Source organism: Rhopalosiphum padi, chromosome 4 (genome assembly GCF_020882245.1).
Source record: "Rhopalosiphum padi isolate XX-2018 chromosome 4, ASM2088224v1, whole genome shotgun sequence".
Classification (NCBI taxonomy): Eukaryota; Metazoa; Arthropoda; class Insecta; order Hemiptera; family Aphididae; genus Rhopalosiphum; species Rhopalosiphum padi.
This window is the reverse complement of record NC_083600.1, coordinates 43224611-43251390: the sequence shown is the minus strand read 5'-3', so window position 1 is coordinate 43251390 and position 26780 is coordinate 43224611. Positions and strand designations below refer to the sequence as shown.

At 34.5% G+C, this 26780-nt stretch overlaps 1 protein-coding gene across 5 annotated transcripts in view; it reads right to left on the bottom strand.

Moving 5' to 3' along the window:
• The window catches only part of LOC132930995 (germ cell nuclear acidic protein-like), a 34521-nt gene extending 8796 nt beyond the window's left edge, over nucleotides 1-25725 (bottom strand). Inside the window, exons 1-7 of one of the 5 annotated variants that reach the window (XM_060997154.1) lie at nucleotides 25429-25725; nucleotides 25064-25181; nucleotides 23472-24087; nucleotides 18890-19429; nucleotides 8601-8820; nucleotides 2517-2703; nucleotides 711-872 (exon numbers count right to left, since the gene is read on the bottom strand). In XM_060997154.1, coding sequence (XP_060853137.1) covers nucleotides 711-872; nucleotides 2517-2703; nucleotides 8601-8820; nucleotides 18890-19429; nucleotides 23472-24087; nucleotides 25064-25180 — 1842 coding nt within the window. In that variant the 5' untranslated portion in view covers nucleotide 25181; nucleotides 25429-25725. The remainder of the gene's footprint in view (nucleotides 1-710; nucleotides 873-2516; nucleotides 2704-8600; nucleotides 8821-18889; nucleotides 19430-23471; nucleotides 24088-25063; nucleotides 25182-25428) is intronic. The other 4 variants (XM_060997153.1, XM_060997155.1, XM_060997156.1 and 1 more) reach the window with 4 other exon arrangements.
• Between the last annotated feature and the right edge of the window lie 1055 nt (nucleotides 25726-26780).

The window sequence follows — 26780 nt, the reverse complement described above, 5'->3', positions numbered from 1 at the left end:
TTACCGATTGGTCCTATATATTAAGTATAGTGGGGAGTTGATACCTCTTAAATAATTTACTGTTAATAAACCTATGTGTTATTATTTATTATATGTAATGATGTAAACAGCAATAGGCAAGTCTTTGAAGTTTTTTAGAATATATATAAAATAATATAAAAAGTTAGTAACTATTATTCGTCTTATAAACAATATAAACTATAAAGTATATAACTTAAGGAGTGCCTACTGTTTAGTATATTATAATATTATATACGTATAAAGGTTGGTATTAACTAGTTAAAAAGTTAATTTTCTTAAGCTTTTAAATTCGATTAGTTGAGTAGTTAATTATCGAAGGAACAAACTTAATAGCGTAATTAGATTAATTTATTTTCCGTTATTATAATTACTTAGCTTTTTTAAATTTTCAGTTAATTTTAAAAATATTAAGTTCATCGTATACACTTTAAATTAAAAATATATTTCAACAAGTCTATAATTTACTATGGTTAAAGTTACAAGTTAATAAAATTTATTTTTTTATTTTATTGCACTGTAGAAAAAACAAAACTGTATTTTTCAACAAAGTAATAATAAATCTATATAGCTAATAAAATAATAGTTACGTATCCGGTAAACATTGTATGATATTATTTATTAATTAATATCATAATAATTTATGATGGGTACCATTAGGCTGTACCGGAAATTATAATAATAGAACTTACCTCTTTTTCGACTTTCAACGTTAGTGGGCCAACCAAAAACTTGGTCTTTACCGTCGTGTGGCTGTTCATCACGTTCACGGTGACGTCTCCGTCCCGGCGCAGACTGCTTAGACCGTACATGGTGGCTCTTGCTCTGGGCGGACCATGGGGCTTGGCAGCGGGCTAAAATTAGACAATAATAATAATATTACGAATAATCGATAACAATGTGTTTTCCCACACAATCTAATACTATATATTATGAACAGCGTGTGATATTATAAACAATAAGGTCGTGATTTCGGTGCACTTGGCATTTTTTTTTCTAGTGACATAATTATGCGATGCTTGTTTCGCATAAACCGATCGGTTTCATTTTTTTTTCGAATATATAACCAAATTATATTTTGAATTTTTAGGTTTTTAATGATATTCCATTTTCAATATTATTTAAACGTAAATCCAAATGTAATAAATTTCGTTTTAAGATTAATGGAATTTTATATTATAATATATTATTCTACTATAATGTTTAAAAAGAACATATAATGTATTATACATTTATACTAAATAATTATTATAACTTATTTCTATAGAAGTACTATGCATGTTCAATATTTAGAGATTTTATACATACTATTTTTTTAAAATTTTATATAGTGAATTTTGTAAATGTACTAGGTATTTAACATTTTTAGGGCATGAATGCACTTTCTTAGTTTTCTAGGCCATTAATTTCCCAGTCCTAATTATAAAATATAATAATAACAATTTAATTTGTTGGGGTTGGAGGCGTGTAAAGCCTCATAATGTTAGAACTTATATGACAATAATAATATACTTCATAATATGTACGTCTGTACGAGTATAGGTACCAATATAAGCGGTGAAAGGCCTGTCTCCGCCTTTACGTGTTCGCGCATACCTGCATTTAAACGACCCATCTGGCCATCTACGCGTATATAACTCGTCCTTTATAATAATGTAAAGCGGTAGCGTATATCGGTGATAATACATTAGGGCTGTCGGTGATGTGTTATATATTATATACCAATATAATATTATTAAACTTTAACCGGGTCCACCAGAACGACGTGGACTAACTTTTGTCTGGTAGACATTTTTAATTTTAATTCCAGACATTGAATTTAATTGAATCGATTAATTTTATTTTATTTTATTACACAATCATTTCTCTTAAAATGGTTATTGTTTGGCTGTACTTTTTAGAGGGTTGTTTTGTAAGTATCGCGATTATATTATTATGTTTTTCACTGTACACAGTGTAGTACGTAGTAAATAAAACGTAAGTACACAATCTATAAGCTATCTGAAAAATATTTTTATAAACTTTGATATTACACATAATATATAATATGTTTACATGTATTATACGTATAAAAGCTTGAAAATGTTTTATTTTAAACAAGTAATAAATAAAACGATGTATGGTATGAATTTTGGAATACAAGTACAAGTATTTTTTTGAATATAAACAGTCCGCATTTTTAATAGTCGTTTACATAATACAGTAGTAAAGAAACTCTACAGGGTTCTGTTCTGGACTGTATACGTAATTTATTATAAAAATGCGGTTAGTCGTATTATAATTTTACCTAAACTAACCTTTGAGATTTTAAAGGGTAGTGAGGTGAGTAATAGCTGAGTAATGTGGTTTATAGGTTTGTTTACGAAAGGTGGTCGGGACCTCATCTACCCGATTCAAAATATGTTAAATATATACTTGTTGGTGGTTATGATGATAAAGAAAAGGACTGGTACAGGTCCACAAAGTGTTCGCCTATCTAACGTCTATATATCACATACCTTGTTTTTGGTGACTTTGGACTTGTTGTTTTGCGCCTTTGACGTTCTATGGTGTTTGTGGTGCTTGCGCTGTGTCCGGGTCGATGTGCCGTTTACTGCAGCCGGATGCTGTGGCACAGGGGTCGCCGCCTTTTCGGTCACCGGAGTTGCTACAGTGCCATTTTTTGACACTTCCGCCTGTCGAACGCTTAAAAATAATAATAACAAAATGCGTTTTACATGATGACATATGTAATACTTATTTATCTATAAATGTATAGGACGAAGACCAACAAAAACAAGAATAGGTGCATAATGCATAATATATTAATAGTAAACGATATAACTTGTATAATAACTTAAAAATTAAAATGACAATTATTTTTAAATAATAAAATAGGCATCAAATGGGGTTTTTATTTGCTAATTGCATAAGATGTGATAAATATAGTTAATAAAAAAAGGGGAATATAGAATACAACATTGTAACGGATTATCTCTTTCAGCGAGTGGAAACTCTAAAAGTAATTTAGGAAAGCATTGGGGAAATCAATATCGTTGGAAAGATGTTTTTTAAAAAAAAATTTCTAATCAGAGGTTGGTTTATAGTTTAAAAGGGAAAACAAATCTTTAGCTAGTTGATAGGAGATATTTATGTATATTTATTTTAAAGTCGTTAGAGAGGCAAAACATAGGGATTTTAGATTCACTCTTTCCAAAATTTGAGAGTTCTCGGCGACGGAAACATATTAAATTATGTGGTGAGCGAACTAAGGAACAAAAAATGATTGTTAATAAGGAACGTGATTATAGTTAAAATTCAGAGCACATTCGTTAGATAAAACCAAGACCTTTAAGTGGTTACGGCATATTGCCTCTATCTAATAGAATCTTGATCATGAATTGAGAATAAAATAAAATCCAAATCCTCAACTAGAATCATTAGTCGAAGGTGTGTTCGTTGTTAATGAATTGTTTAAGGATATAATTGGAACTGATGACAGGGTAAATGACAATTTCTTACATTTTCTAACATGTTTTAAAGTGAGACTAAGGCCACTAAGAGTTTCACTTCAAGAAATGAATTAATATAAGCGGTTCACGAGGAGCGTGCAACATCGCAAAGTAATATAACATTATAATAGGTATAAATAGACGCTGTAAAATATCTGCACTGGCGTGATTAACGTTTAATTGCGTATTTAAAGTAGGTTTGAACTCGCTGATGACGATGGCGACGAATGCCAAACAGTAAAATGCTAAGTATATATAAAACGGGTTCGCCTAAAATATATGTTTTGCGATTTTATTAATTTTTTTTTTTCAAAGAACAAAAGAGGAGAGCAAATAAAAATCATAGTGATAATAATAATAATAATAATAATAGTGAAACACCGTCAAACGAAAAACGTAATGAAAAAAAAAATGTATCCTCGTTTCCATTAAAAGCAAAAAGTTACGCTTGAATTATCGGGCGTTTGGGCTTGTGAAATTGATATTGTTTTTGTATCGTTGAAAATAATATTGCCAACGAGCTTTAATGTACGAAACTATTGTGCTGTAAAGTAATAAACCCTTTCGTACGGACGGACGAACTTTTTTTTTTTTTTTCCGGATATTATAAAACGCCGAAAAACGTCAAACGCAGGAGATATTATTTAATCCAACCTGAAGATATTGTTATTATTTAGTTTTCACACTGTCCAATTTCAAAAACTAACTATGTACAATCTATTTATATATATATATATACTTAACAGTCGAAGGATCGTTATGTTGTTCCCTGTGGCAAATAAACAATATACACGTACCTATACAGTAGGTATATATATCTATAGTAAACATATAATGTTGCTGTCAGTTGTGGTTACGCGGGCGCCACGTCTCAATATATTTGGCCGGCGTCTAATACGGTTTTGAATAAATGCGCACAGCCTGCAGGTTGTGGATTTGCACCATCGCCCCGCCGCCGTTCAGAGGGAGCGTATAATATATATATATATACATATAACGCGGAGGCGGCAGCAGGTGGTAACACAATTATATCATATAATATACATATATTTCGCCGTAGAGTTATAAATTATTCACGATAAAATCAATCCCCCGAGTTTTCCGGGAAATAACTCGAAAATGTACGGCGCGGTATAATATTAGCGACGGGATGGTACTAATGCGAGTGAGAAAAAAAGACTTCGTACATAGGTAGTCTTATTTCCCGCGTTTCCGGTTGCAGGTGAAAATATGACAGATTACGATTTATTAACATTTTAAATTGGCGTGTACGATTTAAATTTATATAATATAATTTGTGTATTATAATATGTATATCGTTATTGTTGAATACGGTCCGCACTCGGCGTGAAATTGCTCGAACCCGACATCGCCGTGTCTAAGATAATATAATGAGTGCCTATTATATAACTACGTGTGTCCCAAATTCCAGACACAAAGTAATATGTGTGTCGCGTGAAAACTAAAGTGATGTGCTTACGAGTTGTGTCCCAAATCAACGAATTGAGTCCATCGGCGTTAAATTAGACATATACAATGGTATCGCGTTCGACAACTGTATGTGTGGCTAAAATAGGAGTTATTGTATTTCAATCAGAAAAAAAGTCGATTAAATTTAATTGATAACATATAATTATAAAAACTAAAATTTTAAGTCAATTTTTAAAAACTGAAATCGTGAACGGCAAGTTTTAATAATATTTTTAACCACATCTTTTATATAACACTAATATGTTGTAGTCATTCCTGCGTCTTCAATAAACGGAGAAGATATAATATTATAAATAAAAACAACTTTTAAAATTCAAATCATTAACCGGAAACAACATTGCATATTCGTATTTATTTTTTAGTACCTGACCCGGTTTTTGGGTAGAAAAAAGAAATTTGAAGAACGCAACTCTTAGTCAATATTTAAATTGTAAAACCAATGATAGTTACAAAACATCATTTGTGCCAAAAAATGCAGTTAAAAAACAAAAATTATCGGATCCAATATGATCGATGTTGATGCAGTTCTACGCGATATACTCGTACCATACACTTATGCACTTTAGGTACATGCGATGAAACTATAAGTAGATCGTAATACATATAACAAATATACACCTCTAACAAAGACACAAGTACATTGTATTGAACATATTTTAAAACATCCTTATTTGATTGTATTTATTTTATCACGTAAATTGAATTCTAGATAGTTAAAATAAAATATTGAGAAAAAGTAGTATTTTTTTAAAAATGATTTTAGGTATCAAGTAGGTAGTAGTCTGCTCTAATAATATTATTATAATAGCGAATCGTGTATATTTTTGGTTTGTTCGGGTCCAATATTGGTTATTGATAATATGTGTTCGTGGTTTTGTGATATATTCATAGCGCAATTGATGTTTACATAATATTTACTTTGGTGTTTGGGATAAATTTACGGACGCGAAAGGGGAACAATCGAATTGGTTCTTGCCTCCCGATATCGGCGAAATTAAAGAGCCTTTTTTTAAACCAAAAACTTGATATTTTTTTCACGTTCAAACATGGATTATATGCAAAACTAGAAAACCCTTTATACGATTTTTCGCGAGAATATATTTTATTTTTTCCAATAGTGGCGGATACTATGTAGTCTTTAAAGCACAACTGCGCAGTGCTCTCGGGCAGAGGAGAGGGCGCGCTTACAACTGCAGCTGAAGTGTGCGTATTCGAAAATCGTATATAAATATAATATATTATTGTATTTTAGGCCTCCGTGCAGTTGAAAACGGTGTATTGTATTATTTGAATAAACGTTGGCGACGCAGATTCGTCGTGACGTTTCGATTGTTGTATGTAGAATACGCGTTACTGCTGTGTATTGTGTGAGTACTTGGTAATAGATTTTCTGGGACGTTTACTGCATGTATTTATGTGCACTTTTAAGCATGCTCTTAAACTCGCGACAAAACGCTACAATAGTACAATGTCGTATAAAAACGAATTAGATACGCGCGTTTTAAACATTGCATTACTATCTCATCGTTTAATATATATGTGTGTGTGTGTGTGTGTGTGAGTAATGTAACTGTTGTTGTAAAACAAATTTGTGCGCGTACACGTGTCTTCAGCAGATTATAAACGATTGCGCGAAACAGAAATTAAAATTAAAAAGCAATCATTTCAATCTAAACAAATCGCGAGCATTAAATACTTGTACAATAAATTAATATATACTTGTTAGGTACGTATATTGTTGAATGTTGGTTAGGTTTATGATGTATAGGAGATAGAACGTGATAACAGAAAAATCGTCAACATATATGCCATATATGCCAACTTAGCTTTAATACGTCTTTTATACTTTATACGTTGTACCATTGAAAACTACAAAATTATAATATTTTCATTGTTTTAGTTCAATCATAAACAGTGTTCTATATATATATCATTGAGTTTAAATCAGTTATTTTTAATATTTCATGTTTTAACTCAACAACGAAGGAAGAAGGAAGCAACTAATAAGTTATTTGTATTATAACACAATTGTGTACAAAATAGTAGCGGTGAATTTTTGGAGCTATTGTTCGTGTTATTAAATTATAAATTGCATTAATGAGACCAGTCTTGTTGAGAATATTAAGATTGAATGCGATTGAATAATGGGATTGATGGTAATTGAAATAAAGCATTTTGGAAAAATTCAGAACAGTAGAAATTAATGTTTGCGGGGGCGGTATAGAATGAAAACTAAGAAACAGATGAGGAATTTAACATAATATATATTAATCCGGTATCCTGATGCATACAAAGAGCAGAGGGATGTCATTCAAAGACTTTAATTTGAAGGAATGACAGTAATAAAGTTGAAGATATGTTAATAGTTAAATAAAAAAATTAAATTAATAAAAATGTATTACTAAAGAGTTCTCATTTTTGAACATTTATCGACGCTATGATTTGTGTGCATTTGAACACTTAAAATTATCGCGTATTCGTATTGATCTTATACTGTTGTCGTCTATTTCAGTTTCAAAAACATTTTCACGGTGAATTTAATTGAATATTTAGATAATTAATTTATGTACTATAATGTATTTATTTACTGTAGGTCATGATAAAATAGATCAGATGAAAATACATATTATTGCTGTTTTTTGCACCGACGTATTTACAAATAAATTCCGTGTTAAGTGGAAAAAATTGTGTTTTATAAATTAAGCAGATATATTTTTTAAATTATACTGTTCAATGTAAGACATGATTATCTTTATCCTAGCTGTATATTTGAAATTGTATTAACAATTAACAGTATGCCAGTCTACTAGGACAGTATAGGACATACATTTTACAATAATTGTTACTATTACTGTTATTATAAATAATTTATAATTTTGATATAAAGATTAAAAAGTGGTTTATAAGTATAATATTATATTTTAGTGTCATGACAATTTTATCTTCCTGTAGTTTGAATTTGTATTGTATTTATACGTACGTATCTAATATTATTTTATTATGATTGGAATTGTTGTGACTTTGGTGATATTATAATTATATTACATCCATTAATTACAGACATCCATCCATAAAGCAATATTACAATAATAATAATAATAATAAATGGTGTATTGTTGTCTGGGGGGAGGGGGGGGGTATTGGAGCGTAATGGGTATTTACTTTTTTAGTTTCATCATAATCTTGGTAATTAATAATTGCTCATTTAAAAAATATTTATTGTAGCCAATTCATAGGTAGCTATAAATACTTATACTTTTAGAAATAATAATAATGTGTACAAGTTGTAAAACACATTTTTAACATAAGATAATTAAAATTAGAGTTGTAATCTTGTAAATGTGTAAATGTCATGTATACAAACATTTGTTATTATTTCAGGATGATAAAGTTTTAACCAATTGTCACATACCTACGTAAATAAGGCGTATAAATACGGTTTTTTTTCTCTAGCAATACATCACTGATTGATAATCAACTTTTCGACTAGCATGTAAATCATATTATTATATATAAATCGGGAATTCGTGTTAATTTACATACTATAATCTATAGAATAGAATCATGCATTATGTTTAATAAATAGACTACAGGTTTTACCTTTCCCTTGATTCGACTTTAGGTTTGGTTTTTGGTTTTTGAGAGGTGGTACCCTTCTTCTTGTTGTCAGTGGTCTGTGTGGGTGTTTGTAGGCGAACGTTTACTGGGTCGTAGTTCTTCCTCAGCACCTTGTTGATTCGGCCCAGTATGTTGTCCACGAACCTGTTATACTTGGTGACGTACGAGGATGGCAAGGTCACTGGGTTACTGACCATCGCACCTGAATACGGACCAAATCGTGAGTAAATAAAAAATTCTTTCCCTTAAATTCACGCCCATAAACAACCGCAGTCCGCCATCCGCACAAAGTGTATAGAAATATTCGTTTCGGCGACGAGAGTACACCATTTTTTTTTTTAGAAGTGAATCCAGAGTTTCCCGACCGTCAATCGTACCCTCCTATTCGCTACAAAATATTTGTTTGATACTAAGAAGTAATATATAAATTCTCCGTTAATTTGGGTAGTTTTGTCATATTAATGACTGATCCCATAGGTTATCCCTGGTATTGGTAAATCAATATTTAATAAAATAAAATATGAGTCTAAAATTATATACAATTATAATGACTATTATAAAGTAAGTATGCTAAGTATAAAAAAAAATTGACCAAGAAACAACGTTTTCCCCTTTTACCCTTTTTATACCTCTTAACTTCCTTAGACGAAGAATTTTGGAAAAATTTTCTTATCGGTTCTCTACGTCATATAACGAAACAGCTGACCAAATTTCGTATTCATAGCTTCAGCGGTTCCGCCTATAGGCAATAATGAATCAATAAGTCAGGACGTGTTATTATATATATATAGGTATATAGATGATAAAATGATCTTATGATCTTATGATAATGACGAAGATAATGATAATGAATAATGATCTACGTGAAAATATTTAGAGATACAGACAGGTTTTATGTCACAGTTGATTTAATAGTATCAGCTATAGCCTATAAGCACTCACCGGCTGGTAAATCTCGGTCGATCGTTTTATCGCCAAACCCATGACTATGCGCCGGAAAAATACAAATAATTAAGTCTTATATATTGCAAAACGTTGATTTTTAGATTGACAAACATTAAGCTTTGGGCATCCGACAAAAAAATAAAAATAAATAACGTCAGTTCAGTTACCTGCGTAAAAATCGAGTCTTGAATTTCAACGAAACAAGTTTGCAAAAACGTAACCGACTACGTTTTAAAACATAGCCCTCAGTGTGAAATTCATATTCATTATTTACACTCCTCTCCCCCGCTGTCCATTGATCGAAGTAAAGCTCAGGACTTGATTATACGTGTCCGCGGCATGGACGGATACTTGTAAGAAGTATGATATAAAAAAAAAGTCGTATTAATGTTATGGCAACCACGCAACGGCGCAACGGTCGTTAATCAATATGGATTTATAGTTCGATGGTAAAATGCGACGACTGTGTTTTTTCACACTCCAAATTCAGCGGATAAATCATTGGATCCAAAAACCGATTCTCATAGTTTGGTAAAAACCGCACTTGATGACTGATAAAAAAAAAAAATGTCTATCAGAGAAGAATATCTATATACCTATTACTTAAACGCATCGCTTACCACACAATTTCCGAACTTTATAAACGGAGTAGTAATAATACTACATAACACTTTTCGAACACCATAATGCTCGGAAAAGTATTCGATGAAAATTGAAAAAAAGAAAAAGAAAAGAAAAACCGTCATCGTCAAAGCCAATATAATAAACATTGGCGGGTATACACGGAAAGACGAGACGCTAGTCCAATATAATATAATAATGATACAAATATTAAATAATGACGTCCGGCGACGATAAAATAATACACTCGCAGCACGTCATCGTCTGTGCGATAAATTAGTCTGTTGTCGTGGTTTGTATAATATTAAGCGACTCTTTTTATAGTAAAAATTACGTCTAACAGCGTTAACGTTTTTGATAACATTTTTTTTCCATAATTTAAAGATGTTACAACTTACAAAACAAAATGTTTGATTTTATTTTATATTTTTTGTAAACAATTTTTAGCACTGTAGTTATTATTTTAAAGTTCTTACGATTGTTTCATACATTTTTTATTTTATATTCCTATAACCAGACTAATTTTCTTAGAATTTGGATGTATAAAAATTGAATTTCTAACTATAGTAGTCAATATTAGTTATAACTTATAAGTATTTAAAGTTTAGACGAGTAGTGTGGAAATACATGGTTATCCCGCAACATTTTGGTCCACTACAACTCCGCTCATTTAAACTTTAAGTACTTATAAGTACTTATAACTACTTGTGTAGGGTGGAATGTGCGTACGTTGATCGTTTTTCCAATTTAATCTCGGATTATAATACGTAGCAAAATATCGTATTTTGGTCAGTCACGCCACCTGCGTCACGATAATAATAATATTATTATTACTCATGCTGAACTCAGTAGTATATCTACTTAAAATTTAAATTAATAATAACAATAATAAAGAACGTTGTAACTATACCTACCGTGGTTTTCGTTATACGATAATGATTTTTCTCAATGCTAAGACTAATAAGTTTTTTTTTTTAATATTTATATTTTGTAAATTTTTACTTGAACTGTGTCAATGAAAATATTTTTGAAAAAAATCAAATTCTATTTATATTATAATCTAAGATATTTATTTCATTGTTTTGCAAACATCATAGCTATTGTTTTTAGTTTTATATACTCCAAAGTAGAATATTTTTTTGATATTATGTTAAAAAAAATTGAACCGTTTTATAAAATGGACTATAGTCTTTTATTTATTGTTATAACTTGTAAATATTTAAAGTTAAATAACGACACTGTGATGATGTAACAGAGGCTGATACACCACAAACTTTTGCACTACTACTCCGTTCATTTAAACTTTAAATGCTTATAAAGTTATAAATAATAAAACATCAGTTCAACAATATTTAATTTTAATATTGCAACAAAGTTTAGTATATAAAAAAATATTAGTTCGGAGAATAAGAAATATGGAAGTGTTATTTGAAAAAAATATGGATCATCCATATAAAAAAATAAAAGTCTTAGAATGTTGTAAATATTCATAAAAAAAAAAAATGCAATGTTTAGAATACAAAAAAAATGCATTGTCGAAAAAACGAATTCCTCATAAACTAATTATCTCGCACGTGATATGGGCGAATTGTTAATAACAAAATAATAATGATAATAAAATACATTTACCGAAGATCCGTTAACCCACCGGCAGTATTATTATTTTAACGGCGTCTTGTATTTTATATATGCATATGTGCGGTGTACATAATATTATTATATGGTGCGACGTATAGGTCAACGTTCTTGGCACGAGTGTGCATAACGTTAAAATGCGACCAATGTGTAAATCGATTTATTATTATTGTAATGAATTTCATATTAATTTATGGTGTTTCGCGATACGCATTGCACAGTACATTACTACGCCTACAAAACGCAGTTATGCGTACCATACATTATACGATATTGAAATATTGTAATTATAGGTTTATACTACGATGACCCGTCCTATGGGGGAGTATTTCACTGGATCCGAAAGACTTTTAGTGTCAATCGATATGAACATTGAGCAATAAGTCGTCTGAAAAGAAAACGACAAATGCTCACGCTCGTTTTTTCCTCGCCTAAAAAAGAGTTAAGTCAAATACTGTTATTTGAATTTTTTTAATAAGCACATTTCAGGACCATATTTTCATTTATTTAAATTTTTTTTACCATTTAAAGAGTGTTCTGCAGTGGCGATACAAACATCTTTTTTTTTTTTTTAATTAAAACTTACTCATTTCACTGTACATTTTTAAGCAGATGATTTTATTAAAAATGGTAATGTAACGAAATTAAAATGCATACTAGTAGTCCCCGAGCTATTGAAATATATAATATACTAACGATAATAGTTTTTAAAAACGGTTTTACAAAAATAGAAAATGGATGATTGTAATTACTGTTTATCATACTTGAATAATTTTTATAAATTATAAAATGTTAATAATAGTTATTATGTTTGTGATTCTATTATTCTTATTATACACAAAGTTAATAACTCAAAAAATTATCATTCGAATTTCGATTAAAATGTCAAAATTAAAAAAGAAATCACGCTATTGACAATGTGTTTTGAAAAGAACTATACTCATTTGAAAAAAAAAAGAAGATGGTATCACCAAAAGACAGCACAAATAGTATATAATTCAAAGTATTTGAAAATATATATATTTATATATGTATGTAAATGTGATCTTTAAATATATGCTAAAAAATTTCAAAAATAAGAGTCTGAATAAATTCATTATTTATGGCGAAATGCGGGTTGTTGTGGCTGAGTGAGCATATTATACTTGGCACTTGTCTTTGTACGAGTTAATCGTATATTAAACAATCCGATCGCGTCGTCGATTGTGAAAAAAATCGATCAAAATCGCATCGCCGCCGCGTACCAGCTTGATAATATCATCGTGTAATAGCAGAGTTATCACGGCGATATCTCATCGGAATTTACCTACATTTTTCCGTCGGTTTTCCACCGCTAGTGGCTTGTCCTGCGATTTACCAAAAACGGGAAAACGGGATCGACTTGCGCCGTTGCTTATTAGAAAAATCCCCGACGGCGGTTATTCGATAGGTATATTATATTATTATCATCATCGTTTGGCCGCGAATTCGCTGCCGATGCGTCATCGCGCCACAGGAACGGCGAATGCCCTTAGAATGTTTCACAGACGAGTTTTTGAATAATTAATAGCAACATTATTGCGTTGGCCATTGCGGTGCAGTGATGGAATATATCGTGTGCCGAATGACGACACCGCCGAATCGTGCGGAAACGCGTCGACCATATAATAATATTGTACCTATTATATTTTGGCGAGGAATAACGGGACAGGAAACGATTTCGACTGCCACGCGTCCGATAAAAACACGTACCTACCTACAAATAATAACGTAATTATTTATCAGCTATTAATCCGTCTCGCGGCGGCGGCGGCTGTTCGCGCGAAATGGGACGGCCACCGCAAAAATAATAATAATAATAAGTGGTACGCGCGCTCCGGTCCGGAGACAACGGCGCACGACCAGTTTGGCCTCCTTAAAATTCGATAACTGCATTCCTGCGCGAACCCGACGACGACGGCTGTGGCAAATAATATACGCGCGGCCCGATAGACGCACCGCAATCGAACGTTATTTGCGTTTAAAATATTATATTATATTATCGTATACTCAAATCAATAGCGTTTAATATTATAACCGCACACCGTGTACAGCGGCGGACGGCGCATTTAAAATAATAATTCATGACCTGCGCCGGCCGCGGCTCTGCGTTTTTTCGTTTACGACGCATCCCGTGCAGCTGTATATATATACGATATGAAAATATCGTGTAAACACATAATACGACTGATATTTCAATACACTGCAAAACGAAAATGTGAAAATGCCCGAGCAGTTTAAAAATGTTTTTCTCGCGGTTTAAGAAATCGTGTGACGGAAACGCGTTGTACGGCGGTGAAATTTTTTTTACAGAGACGCGTTTAAATGCTAAGGACGGCTAGTAAAATAGAAGACGTGTTGTCATTGACTCGCTCTATCATTATTTGTGTACGTACATAGTCGATATAGATATGAAGGAGGCGGTCTACGAATATTATACACTCTTAACGTGTTCGACATTATTCGATCACAGAGGTAAATGTATATAGTTAATTGTACTTTGCTGGTTTTCAATAGAATTAAACAACAACAAAAAAATAAAAATAAAATGTAAACTATTACAGTCTATACATAACAGAAAAAATAATATTGTTTGATTTCCGTATAATTTTAATAAAAAGAGAAATCCGTTTTATATGAGAATAATTTTTCGATATCTTAAAACGCTTCATATTATATTGTGTTTATTATACGTTTATAAATGGATCTCGGAAATCCATTCAGTCCCTAAGCGCGAACGCGATGATAATCATATTGGCTGCGTGTTATAAGCATGAATATGCGCGCTTTGGTGCAATATATTTAGAGTGAGCTCTATCGTCAACTAGAGCCACAAAACCGCTTGTTTTGCAATAAATGATAACACGTCGTGCTCACTAGTTCCCCTCCCGTGATTTTTGTATGTAGAATTCTTTTTATTTAAATTATTGGATAAAAAAAAATCCAAGGTTAGCTATTTTAAATATATATAAAAAAAAACTTGTAAGTATAATGTGCTGATCAGTCATAATATCTTTTAGATATTATTTATGTTAGATTGATGTACCACGCAGCATTGTTGTGATAAACGTAACACACTACACACACCGACTAAATATTTATTGCCCACGACAAGTCAATATAACATCACATTTTATAGAAGCAGGAAATACGCTCACATTGTTGGATATTTGAATATTGAATGTCAACATTTTTTTTCTTCCTCAAAAATGGTTGTTCAACTAGAATAATTGTAAGTATTATAGAAAATGATTATACCACTCTATTTTCCTCTCTATTTATAAAATATAACTCATATAAATGCAAATACTTTTTTTAACGGAAGTCCATCAATATTATAATAATATCCAGGGTTCCGGAGAAAATATAAAAATTCAAGCAAACACTATAAGAAGGATTGTGAGAATTACGTATACCTCTACCTATATAGTAGGTAATAAATTGAGTGAAATATGTTTATGGCCCCGAAATCGGTAAAAAAAAAAAATAATAATAATAAAAACAGTATAATATAGTTTACATTTTTCTTCAAAAATATTGTCTGCATTTTTATTAGAAGTCAGTTCACGTCATTTTTCTAACATAAAATAAATATGTATTGTATATTATTAATTCAAGTGTTGACGAATAACCGTAAAAAATCATAACGCCTTGAATACCACGATTATATAGTTTAATTAAATACACATTTGAAAACGTATTAAAGCGTTTGATATAATTATATATTGTTACGAAGTCGCAGAAGATCATTAATTGTCAGACAAACATTGTTGGATCAGCTGAGATATATTATATATATATATATATACGGTCCTTGTTTTCCTCTCTATCCGATTATCGACGGAAACCAATTATGTTATTACAATTGTTGTCAAATGCGCGTCGAGTCATTCGGTGCTATTGTATTGTGCGTAAGTGCAGGGTACGCAAACAAAGTGATTCTAATTTGGTGAATTGCTATTGGATCGTGACTCGGAGTTTACGACGTGTATAGACACTGCATCAGACTCCCGAAAACGCGTAACGCACGCGACACCTGTACACGCATTTATCGGTGAACAAAAAAGTAATAAAGACCGTTGCGACGGACGAAACGTAAATAAATCGTTTTCGATTAAGAAAAAAAAAACGCACAACGCGTTTAAATAATCGTGATGCGTACGGGGCAGATGAAAACGGCTTTTGTAAATGTGATCGAAAGTAAAACAGTAGGCACTTAAACGTCGCGATGAGATACGATTATTACGAGTCCGCCGTGGTGGGGGGATCGGAGAGAAATTTCCCCGGGGGCGGCTGCGGGTCTCGGCCGTTTAGAAAGTACCAGTTTTCTGGAGAAACGATTTTCGTGGGACATGACATCGTCGCCGTATATCGTATATTATTATAAACTGCATTATAATATTATTCTATCGGAGTACACACGTACGCAACGTGTAATATATAAAATATATCGCGTCGTGTGTATACCTACGATTCCGGTTGCTTTCTACGCAGCTGCTAGCTATATATAGCGTCCCGGCACGCCCACATAGTCGACACATATACGCGACCGGTATGGAGGTCACATCCTTGAACCCGTTTCGGTGGGAGCCCGCGCCCGTCTTCGCGCCCGCATCCGGATGTAGGTTTCCGGAATACCACTGGACGTGGACAGGTCGGGTATAGGTAAGCGAATAGGCGACACAATAAATTAATAATTAATAATTATTGATAATGCGTTCCCCCTTTTTAAATACGCATCGACGACAGTGTACATATTTTTTTATATAATAATATGTCAGATCGAAAGAAAATGCAAAGAAGATTTTTGCGTTTTATTGGTTTTGATAAGTTACTGAACATATTAATAACTATTGTTTATTTCATTGTATTGAAATTGTTTTTTTATTTTTAATGCTTTGTCTACCCGTCGAAAAAATGCAGACGTTTCCAATTTCCTTTCTTTGAAAGTTAATAACGGCCCGGGTAGTTGGGTACTCGAGGATTAGGGCCAACGTTGGTAATAATGATTATTATTTATGCAGACAGATATCTGATATCTACGCGTTCGAGACTCTAATACTATACTCTCTCTGAACATCGCTCTCTCACTCTCTCTCTCTCTCTCTCTCTCTCTCTATCTATCTATCTTTATCTCTTTTTCTTCCTCTCATTCGTTACAGGATAACATGGGATTGGTGACGTCACGACCTAAGATCGTCGTTTTGGCCGGTTTTATACGTCGTATGTGTACTGGTCATATTATCAGACCTTTCGTCTTCATGCGGATACGGATGTATATATCTACGGTCAACTGCAAAGCTAGGTACGACTTTCTAGGGCCATAGTCTTGGCAAATATTTTATTATTATTATCGTTACGGCCGTCGAGCTAATCGCATATGCGGATTGGTACGCGATTTATGTATAGTTTGTAGTGAAAACTGTCGTTGGTCGACAACAAAAAAACTGTATTCATCTATGTACCGAAAACCGAAGAAATATTATAACTGTATATCTATTTATACAATAATACAGTATTCGTAGATTGAACGGCGATTTTAATACATAGATACGTCGTAATGTGAACATTAAGATAGGTTATATTGTAATAGTTGCTAGTTAGTATAACTGGTTATAACGGTTCTATCGTGTAAACATATTGTAATTGTACCTCCGAACAAGATCTACAATAATTAGTATAAATTTCAGGTTAAATTCAACAAGTATCGTGTTAAATCGTAATATTATTTTTTACGCAGAAAATAATAATATTCCGTGTTTCATAATAATGATGATAATGTAGTTCCCGGGAAATAGCTTGAGAATTCGCGTTTACAAGGCGAGGTGGAATGAAAATGAATAAAATACTTTTATAAAATATTGTGCTTATTACTGTGATATCGTGCAACGCGCGATCGCGTCTTGTATAATTAATATTTCCCTATTGTAGTAATCGGTATTCTACCTTCGCGGGCTTGACTGAAGTATGCGCGGCGTTCGTCTACTTATTGGATCATTGAAATTTACAAGCTCGAATAAATTACGCGTGTTAAAATGCACACACAAAAAAAAAAAAGATAAAAAAATCAACACCGACACGCACGGAATAAACCATTTGGCGGTATATAAACAAAATACAATATATTATACCTACCTAATATTGTAATTAATCACTGCAGTTCGTACATGTATCGTACCCGCAGTATGTTAGAAAATCGTACGCGAAGTGGGCCGATGATAAATCACCGCAAAAGTTTTGGGGGAAATGAGCTCGATGTGGCGTAAGTATTCGCCTCAACCTATAATAATACTGTGCAACGCGGTAAATTCAGTAGGCACCGTATAATTTTATATTAATTATAATATTACATATTATATATTTTTGATATGCCGTTGGAATCGGCACAAATCTGAGAATGTTACACCCGACGAAACGTCAACTATTTGAATGTTTTTCCTATTTCTAAACGTTTCGGCGATAGCGATTGATTGTACGATTGGTCGTCACTGGTTACTTAAATTTTTTACACCAATTTACGGTGTATGTATATGCACACATATTGTAAGACCAACAAAATCGCACGTGGCGCGTACTTACCGTATATTATAACGTAATATTTGCACACTATTGCGGTAACCCCGGTTTATACGGTCCAAAAAATCGTATAATTCGACTTAGGGAAGCGAGTAAGCGTTCGATTGCTGTTTAAAGGATTTATATAGATATGTCATACACGTTGTGTATACAGTGAGCAACACAATATATTATTCGCGATCGCGCAGTGGAACAGGAGTTGACTAGGACCTCACTCGCTCGCTTTGTCTATAAAGTACCGAAATATATATGAATTCGATTTTAGTTTTATACACATTATTGTATGGTCGATTGATCACTTTAAAAATAACTATTTATGTGAAGTTCTGATAAAAACAGTACACGAATTACACTCGGTAAGCGGTCGGCCCATCGATTCCATATAAGTACCTAAGATAATTTCTAAGAACGATTAAGAACGTAGTGTAACGGCGGCGGCGGCGGATGCGGTGGAAGCGTAACCGGACGAAAGTTACCGGAAATTGTTATGCACTCACGGGCTCGGCCTTTGGCTACAGTTCTGGTCTCGCCGGACTCGTCGTCGTCGTCGTCGTCATCGTCGTCATCGTCGTCGTCGTCGTCGTCGTCGTCACCGCCACCCGTGGCCGCGGCCGACGAGTCGTCTTCTTCGTCGTCGTCGTCGTCATCGTCGTCGTCGTCGCTCGAGTTGGCCGGCGCGGGGGCGGCCGCGATGCTGTTGGATTCGACGGCCTGCACGGAAGACGCGACGGACGCGACACCGTCCTCGCCGTCCGTCAGATCGTCGTCATTGGGCACGGGCGACAGCAGCGTGACGGTGTGCGGTCCGTCCTGGTCAGCGGGCGACGCGTCGTCCACGTTACCGACGTCGTCGTAATTGACGTTGGACACGGCGGCCCCGTCAACGCCCGTCCCGTAGTCCGACGAGTCGTCCGCCGGCTGCGATACGGACAGGCCCTGCGCGGGCGCCGCCGTGGTGGACGCCTGTCCGAACACCAGCGTGCTCACCGACGACGTCTCATCTTCTTCGTCGTCATCTGAGGTCATGCAATACACAAGAACACAACAACAACGTCCGTTATATTTTTGTCGCCGATGTACAATATAATATATGTAACAATATTGTGTTAATAATAAAATATAATATCATATAATACGAAATGTAAGCGATTTCAAGTGATTTATATTTACACGAAACCCAAAAAACCCGTTTCCTCTCGGCCCGCGAACATTGCGAAGTTTAAATAGCATACTTATATAATAATACGTAGTAAGTCTTATATTATAACTATAACCCACACCGATATCGTTTTTTATTTATTATTATTTTTTTTACCTCCGCGTGGATGACGAAGACGTAAGTATAGCAGTGTCCCTTTTAAATTATTATATTAATTACATACTTCCTTCGGGCCCGTCGTCGTCGGAGTCACGTCCATCGTCTTCATCGCCGGATCGCAGCTTACGGTACGACGATATAGTATATATATATATATATATCTTATATCACAAAGTCGGTTATTGTATATCATACAATGATGTAGGTACGTGTATAGGTTAGTATGGTCACTATTGGTATATACGGACTTTGAACATTTTTTTTACGCTTTACCATAATCCGAGATATTTCGTATGATCGAGATGCGACCCGACCGACGAATAATGATAGTAATATTATTATTATTATTATGTACCTCGTCATCTTCAAACACGTCGTGGTTGGATTTAAAGTGAAAAGTTAAAGTGGACTTTAAGCCGTACGTACAGCGCGCGCGCACACACACACACATTTTTATGTATGCGCGCGCGTGTGTGATTTATACTTGCAGTCCGCACATTTGCACGGTGTATCGTATATGACCGACCGGTACATAATATTATTATAATAACTAATAACTGTTGTAGGCGGTTATATAATATTTGACTGATTTAAATAAATATTATAATATATTAACGATATTACTACACGCACGTGGATTTATGCGCTTATCGTATAATAATAGTTTGGCGTCGAGTTAGTAAAGACATATAGTGTATAGTAGTGCTTGGACAGGAAACGCATATTAGATAATAATATATTATATATTATATTATAATATAACGGGATGAGGGTTTCCGGACGGAATTCCCTGCAAAGTTCTTGCGAGCTTGCGCGACATTTCACCACCACACCCTTCAGATATACATCACTACACCACGCACAGTATATAAAGCGAAACACGACGTATATTATGTATATGTGTGGTGTGTGTATGTCAGTGTATGTGTGTAAGTGTGTGCGTAATATACCTTCACCGTTATTGTTTTTTTTTTTTCTCCATACTTTTACCGTAGGTACGTTTATAATTGATATTATTATACGCTGTGATTATAGTAATGACGACAATAACACTACTCGTAGTGTTGTACGAAATGTATTGAGGTGCGGATTTAAATTATTAACATAATGTGTTTTCAATGTATTCAAATCTGTTTATTTGCTGAAATATTTGCTATCACAGCCATGTTTTTTTTAAATTTTTGATAAAAAAAATAAATAAATAAATAATAATTCGTTATTATATGACACTCAAAGATATTATTATAATAAATCTTACGCTCTATATATTGAACACGAATTTACATAATTTTGTTTTGACTGTTATTAAATGACACACTATAATATTATATTTATATATATGTATGTATATGTATTCGATATTCGAGTAGTTGTTTGGTAACAAATTGTCGTAAATAAATATATATTTTTATATATTATTATATAGGTATATATGTATAAAAATAAATTATAGGTGTAATATTATAGCGTTGAAATATTGAATTTCTAATATCTAAAATAAATTATTAATAAATAAATAAATAAATAAATAAATAAAAACTTTAAATAAATAAGTTTTGTTTTTACATTCTTAAATCTATGTTGTTGTTGTTGTTGTTGTTGTTTTTGTTGGTTTTTTTTTTGTATATCAAAATGTTTTTGATCGAGTCCGTTAAGTAGTGAGATGAGTTTCTCGATGTTGTTTTTCACATGTCATATACAATGTAAAAATGTGTATACATAGAATTTTTTTTATGTACACATTGTCGTATCTTGATGTTATGTTTCTGTAATTGTTAGTCTCCCGCGGTCGATCGGGTTCGATCAACCTAAAAAAAACAAACAGACACACAATGCCAAAATTACACTCGTGTCATAGATTCCAATAGATGGCATATATATGTAGGTAAGTTATATGGCGTGCGACATGCTACACGTAAATAAAATAATAACCACGGGGGAAAATGGAAACAAAAAAAACTGAACCAAAATTTGTCCTCGCCGGATTGATAAATTCTGAGATATAAAAGGTCCGTAGTTGTCGTAAGTGGTCTAGTGATCGAAATCACTATAGAAAATAATAACGCGATGTTGCACGTCGAATAAGTGGCGTTTTACGAGATTAGAATCGACACAGTATACGCAAAGGTCGACGAAACGACGTCATATTTTTTCAAAAAACAATAGTTCATATTATATTGTTATTATCATTGCTATGATAACGTTTCGTTTAATTTCTTAACGATACGATCGGGGACGAATTTTGGCCGAATTTTATGCATATCGTTGTTGGTTATTTTTACTTGAATAAATGAAATGATCAAATGAATGAGTGGAAAATATAACATTTATGTCGTGGAACTATCTTTTATATATACATTTATATTGTAGTAGTAGTATAAACATATATATATATATAGTGATCGTCCAGTGACTGTTATGAAACTGGTGAGAAAAGCAATATTAAATAAAAATTACTATAAAACATAATTGTTATGTGTTTATGTTTACAGTTTTGCATTGTTCACTGTTGGCAATTTGTTTTGGTAATATGTAGTGCTTTTGTGATGATTTTTCGGTGTCAACGATCGAGAGTATTAATCATTGTTTATCGAGTCACCGTTATCAGGTGTGTAAAGCGAGCAAAGAAGAAGAAGAAGAAGAAGATGATGATGATGATGACGAACAACGAAAAATAATAATAATAAAAAAAAAAAATAAAGCAAATAATATTATTATAAAAAGTGCACACAACAGCGATTTTCTCAGCCACGTACCATTGCCGGGATGTAATTAGTATGCTCACTATACAGAATCCGGCAGGTGTATAATATTAGCTATATAGACGCGTGCGCGACGGCGACATGTTATATCGCAACCGAGATCGGATTTTCTCCGTACGAAATTGCGAGAAACGCATTTATTTATTTATCATTTTACGAGTTTCTTTTTTTTCCACTCGCAGACCGATATTATCGCGACGCGTACGTTTGGTACGAGAAATTTAGAATCTCGGAAAACGGCGGTCGCCTGAAATACGGGCTCTGGCGAAATCGTCGGAGCGCTTGGCACTCTCGACGGCTATCGGGGGAAGATGGGGGGGGGGAAGAGCGGCGTTTCCACCGACCGCTTCCATTATCCGCCTTCCGTTGACTCAATCGATTTCGATAGCGTGTCGTCTGTTCGACTAACTGGAAACGGATATCGATCCGATCGGATGGACACAGCGCACGGTTGAACCAACGATTTAATATCGTTTTCGGTATAGACCACAGTATACATAAGCCGAGTGTTTTCGATCGACAGCACGCGCTGTAGTGGAATCGATCTGGTTTAATCGTCGACGAGAAAACGTCAAGTCCAACACGTATGACGCTTTTTGTCGAACGAACGAATGATAGCGAATCGCGTACTATATGTGTATTTTTAATTACATATCTGGCCGTGGGAGAAAACTGGGGAAGGGGAACCCCACCCGTTATATCAGTAATCACGAATTCCGCGGCGTTTCGCGGGAAACGAGGTGGGAAATCTGTGTAGGCACGTGGCGTAGAAAAATAAAGGTGCCGCGTAAAGCAGGATTCGCACCTTACGTTTCCAACGAGTGGAATATGATATCCAACTCTACGCAAAACGGTGTAGTTAGAACCCGACTTGAAGCGTTTTAAAGACAGTTCGAACACGTCGCTACAATAGGTATTATATTGCGCACGTGATAAAGTAATGTTATTTAATTATGTAAATCGAAAACCGAGACTGACCTCCAAGGATATCTTCGAAGAATCTGTCGAAGTAATCGTCGTCGTCGTCTTCATCGTCGTCATCGTCGTCGTCGCCACCGGAACTCGGGGCTGCAGGGGCTGCTGTGGCAGCGGAACCGGAAGTCGATCCAGAAGCGGCGGTCGCCGGATCGGCGGCACCGTTGGCGGCGTTCGCGCTGGCCGGTTGTGGCGCGACATCTTCTTCCTCGTCGTCGTCGTCATCGTCGTCGTCGTCGTCGTCATCGTCTTCCTCTTCCTCGTCGTCGTCGTCGTCGTCGTCGCCGGTGATGTCCAAGTCGACTACGTCGTCGTCGTCGTCGTCATCGTCGTCGTCCTCGTCCGTGGACGCTTCTGGTGCGACGGCGGCGGGTGCAGACGGCTGAACAACCGGAACCGATTCGGAAACGGGGGCCGGTTGCACGGCGGCCGTCTCGGCCGACTGCCTTCCGCTGTCCGGCGACGTGGCCACCAGCTTGTCGGCTGTCTCGGGTACGGCTGCGTTAGCGTTATGATGTTCATGTTCAGGTTCGGGTGTCGAACTAACGATGGGCGACGAGCTGGCGCTGTACATCAGCGCGCAGCACCCCAGACTCACGATCAGCACCCATTTTATCATCTGCAACACCATCGCGGCACAAATAAACACGCTGTCGTTATATGTATACACACACACACTCACACACACATACTCACACACACACACACACACACACACACTTACACACACACACACTTACACACACACAATTATCTACATTTTGGTGATATTATGTACACGCTTGTATGTTGTTCGGGGCGCCCCCTCACTAACGCTGAGTTTGGGGCTCGGGAGGCGCCACGTCCGAGTAAAGTATTTTTTTTCAAAATATAGAGAGTCGAGGCCTTGAAAAAAAAAACCGTGTCCTCGTGGCTATACGACCGCGTGGTATTGGAAGAATATACGAACGTTGTGTGACAACTATGTATTCAGAGAAGAGGGCATCGGCCGGCACTCGGTATTTCAAGTTTAACGGTTTTTTTTTCTATAAGGTCGACTTTTTGTTTAACCGTCACCCAGAAACGTGGCTGAGGCACGTCGCTGACCTACACGCGTTTTCGACACCAACTCGAAACTGGTTCAAGTGTATACTCGAATAATTATGTAATAATTTATTATTATTATTATTATTATTATTATTGGTATAAAATCACCTTGAACCTTGGCGCGTTCCCAGAACACCGCTAACAAACCCGTCACAGAACCACCACATTGCGTGTACCCTACTGCCGTATAATATGATAATATTTATAGTGTATTATTACTACGGCACTACGTCTACTTATGCGTTTTTTCTTTTTTTTTTCGCCAACGATTATTCGATTTATATTGTATCATAATATTATATATATATATATATATATAATTAATATATAATATACTTAAGTTGGCGTAAAAAAAAAAAAATAAATAAAATAAAACACCAAGCTAAAAACAAACAAGCGCCTTTGGTTTGCCAACTCGTACGACGACAACCTGGTAAAGCGTTTGCGTTTTGTGCGATCCCAGAATCCACAGGTGGAGGAATTCATACAAGAAGTTATAATATTCTCACCGATAGATTGCGAGAAGGAGGCGACTTGACATCGCTGATCTCATTAGGGACATTAATGGAGACCGTGGTAGTATCCAGGGGTCGTTTATAATATTTTTCATCCTGGCTCGCATACATCCTAAAATGTTTAGGGTAATCTCAGTCCGATTCTACACGCCAAATTAAAAATATATTATTATTATTTTAATTTTTTTTTGCCATTTCTCGAACCGCTGACATTTGCGTTTCGGTTGTGTACGTTCTTTCGCAATAAATTATAAAATACTTGTTTGTTGTGGCTATTATTGTTGTTGATTAACGTGTACGAGTTTAAAATATGTGTATATTTATTTTATGTTTATTGTATTGGATAAAAAAACACTAACCTTTGAAATGTATTAATAAAAACTTCTTCTAGGCGTCAGTAAATTCCGCACCACGGAATTGATTTTCGGCTTACGATCCGAACAGCAGTCGCGAATCGGTGAAAAAAAAATTATAACTCGCAACACTATGTGTAATGGCACGCACGCACGGAATATTTGATGGTAAACGCACGCGAATCGAACACACTGCAGCAGTTGCACGACTCTCCAACTATTCAGTCAACTCTTAAATGCGCGTACTGAGCTTCGGCAATTGACTAAAAGAGTAGTTTAAACTTAGAAGAGCTATATACCGGAGAAGGTGCCGTTATAGCTGATGACCTGCGCCGTGCCAAGTGCGCGCCAAGAAGACTTTCCCTAGGACGTGGTCCCCCTCCCCTTCGTCCTCTCGGCAGCCGGAGAATAGTGTTTTTTTTTTTTTTTTGAAAACAAAAATCATCGGCTATAACATACACACACACACACACAAACGTTCATATCCATCTATAATTTTCCAATGTGAAACTCATTTTGTACATCCTATTTTATATATAGCTCCGTTTGCATTCCAGCTGCCCAAAATCATCACGGTCTTACGTCCGCATCCGTAATACACCATTATTATATTCTATCGACGTTTATGTTATTAAAATTATAACTATTATTTAAACATCGTCGTTGCACACAGGACGTACAGCTACGTCATATACGCTGATAATACGTATTATAATATATATTATATTATACCTACTTCGAGTGGTATAATATTATAAGTATGCGGCGAATGCAGTTGCCATAATAATAATATATAATATAATTCTTGTACAGTGAAATATTAAAACTTACTGTAGCCAATGCAGATCACGGCATCGTTTCACAAAGTTTATTATAATATTATATTTTGTATTTTTGTCGCTATAATTTATTGTTATGACCTTGGTGATTGAAATGTCTGTAGACGCTTGAAAATGTTTTTAACCATAGATATCGATTATTTTACAGTTACCATTTGAAAAATTCAAAAATAATAACTATTTCGTTGAAGTCGATTATAATATTACATTGTATTGTATGCGTTATTCGAGGTGACGTGGTATGATGAGGCGTGTTTTGCTCGTAATCTTGTTTTTTTTTTTAGGTACATTATATTTCAACACATTGCAACGGGATTTCTAAATGAAATAATTGTTAATGAACGCAATTACTGATCTAACGTACAAAGTATAATATTTAAGTTTATTCCGGTTCTGACGGTTGCTTCCAATCATACGACAACATTATTGCTCATCAATGCCAACTGTACTATAGTAATCCGCCGTTTGCCCGAGGTCTGTAACGCTATGCATTAAAGTTAAAGCTGTCGTGTATGGTTT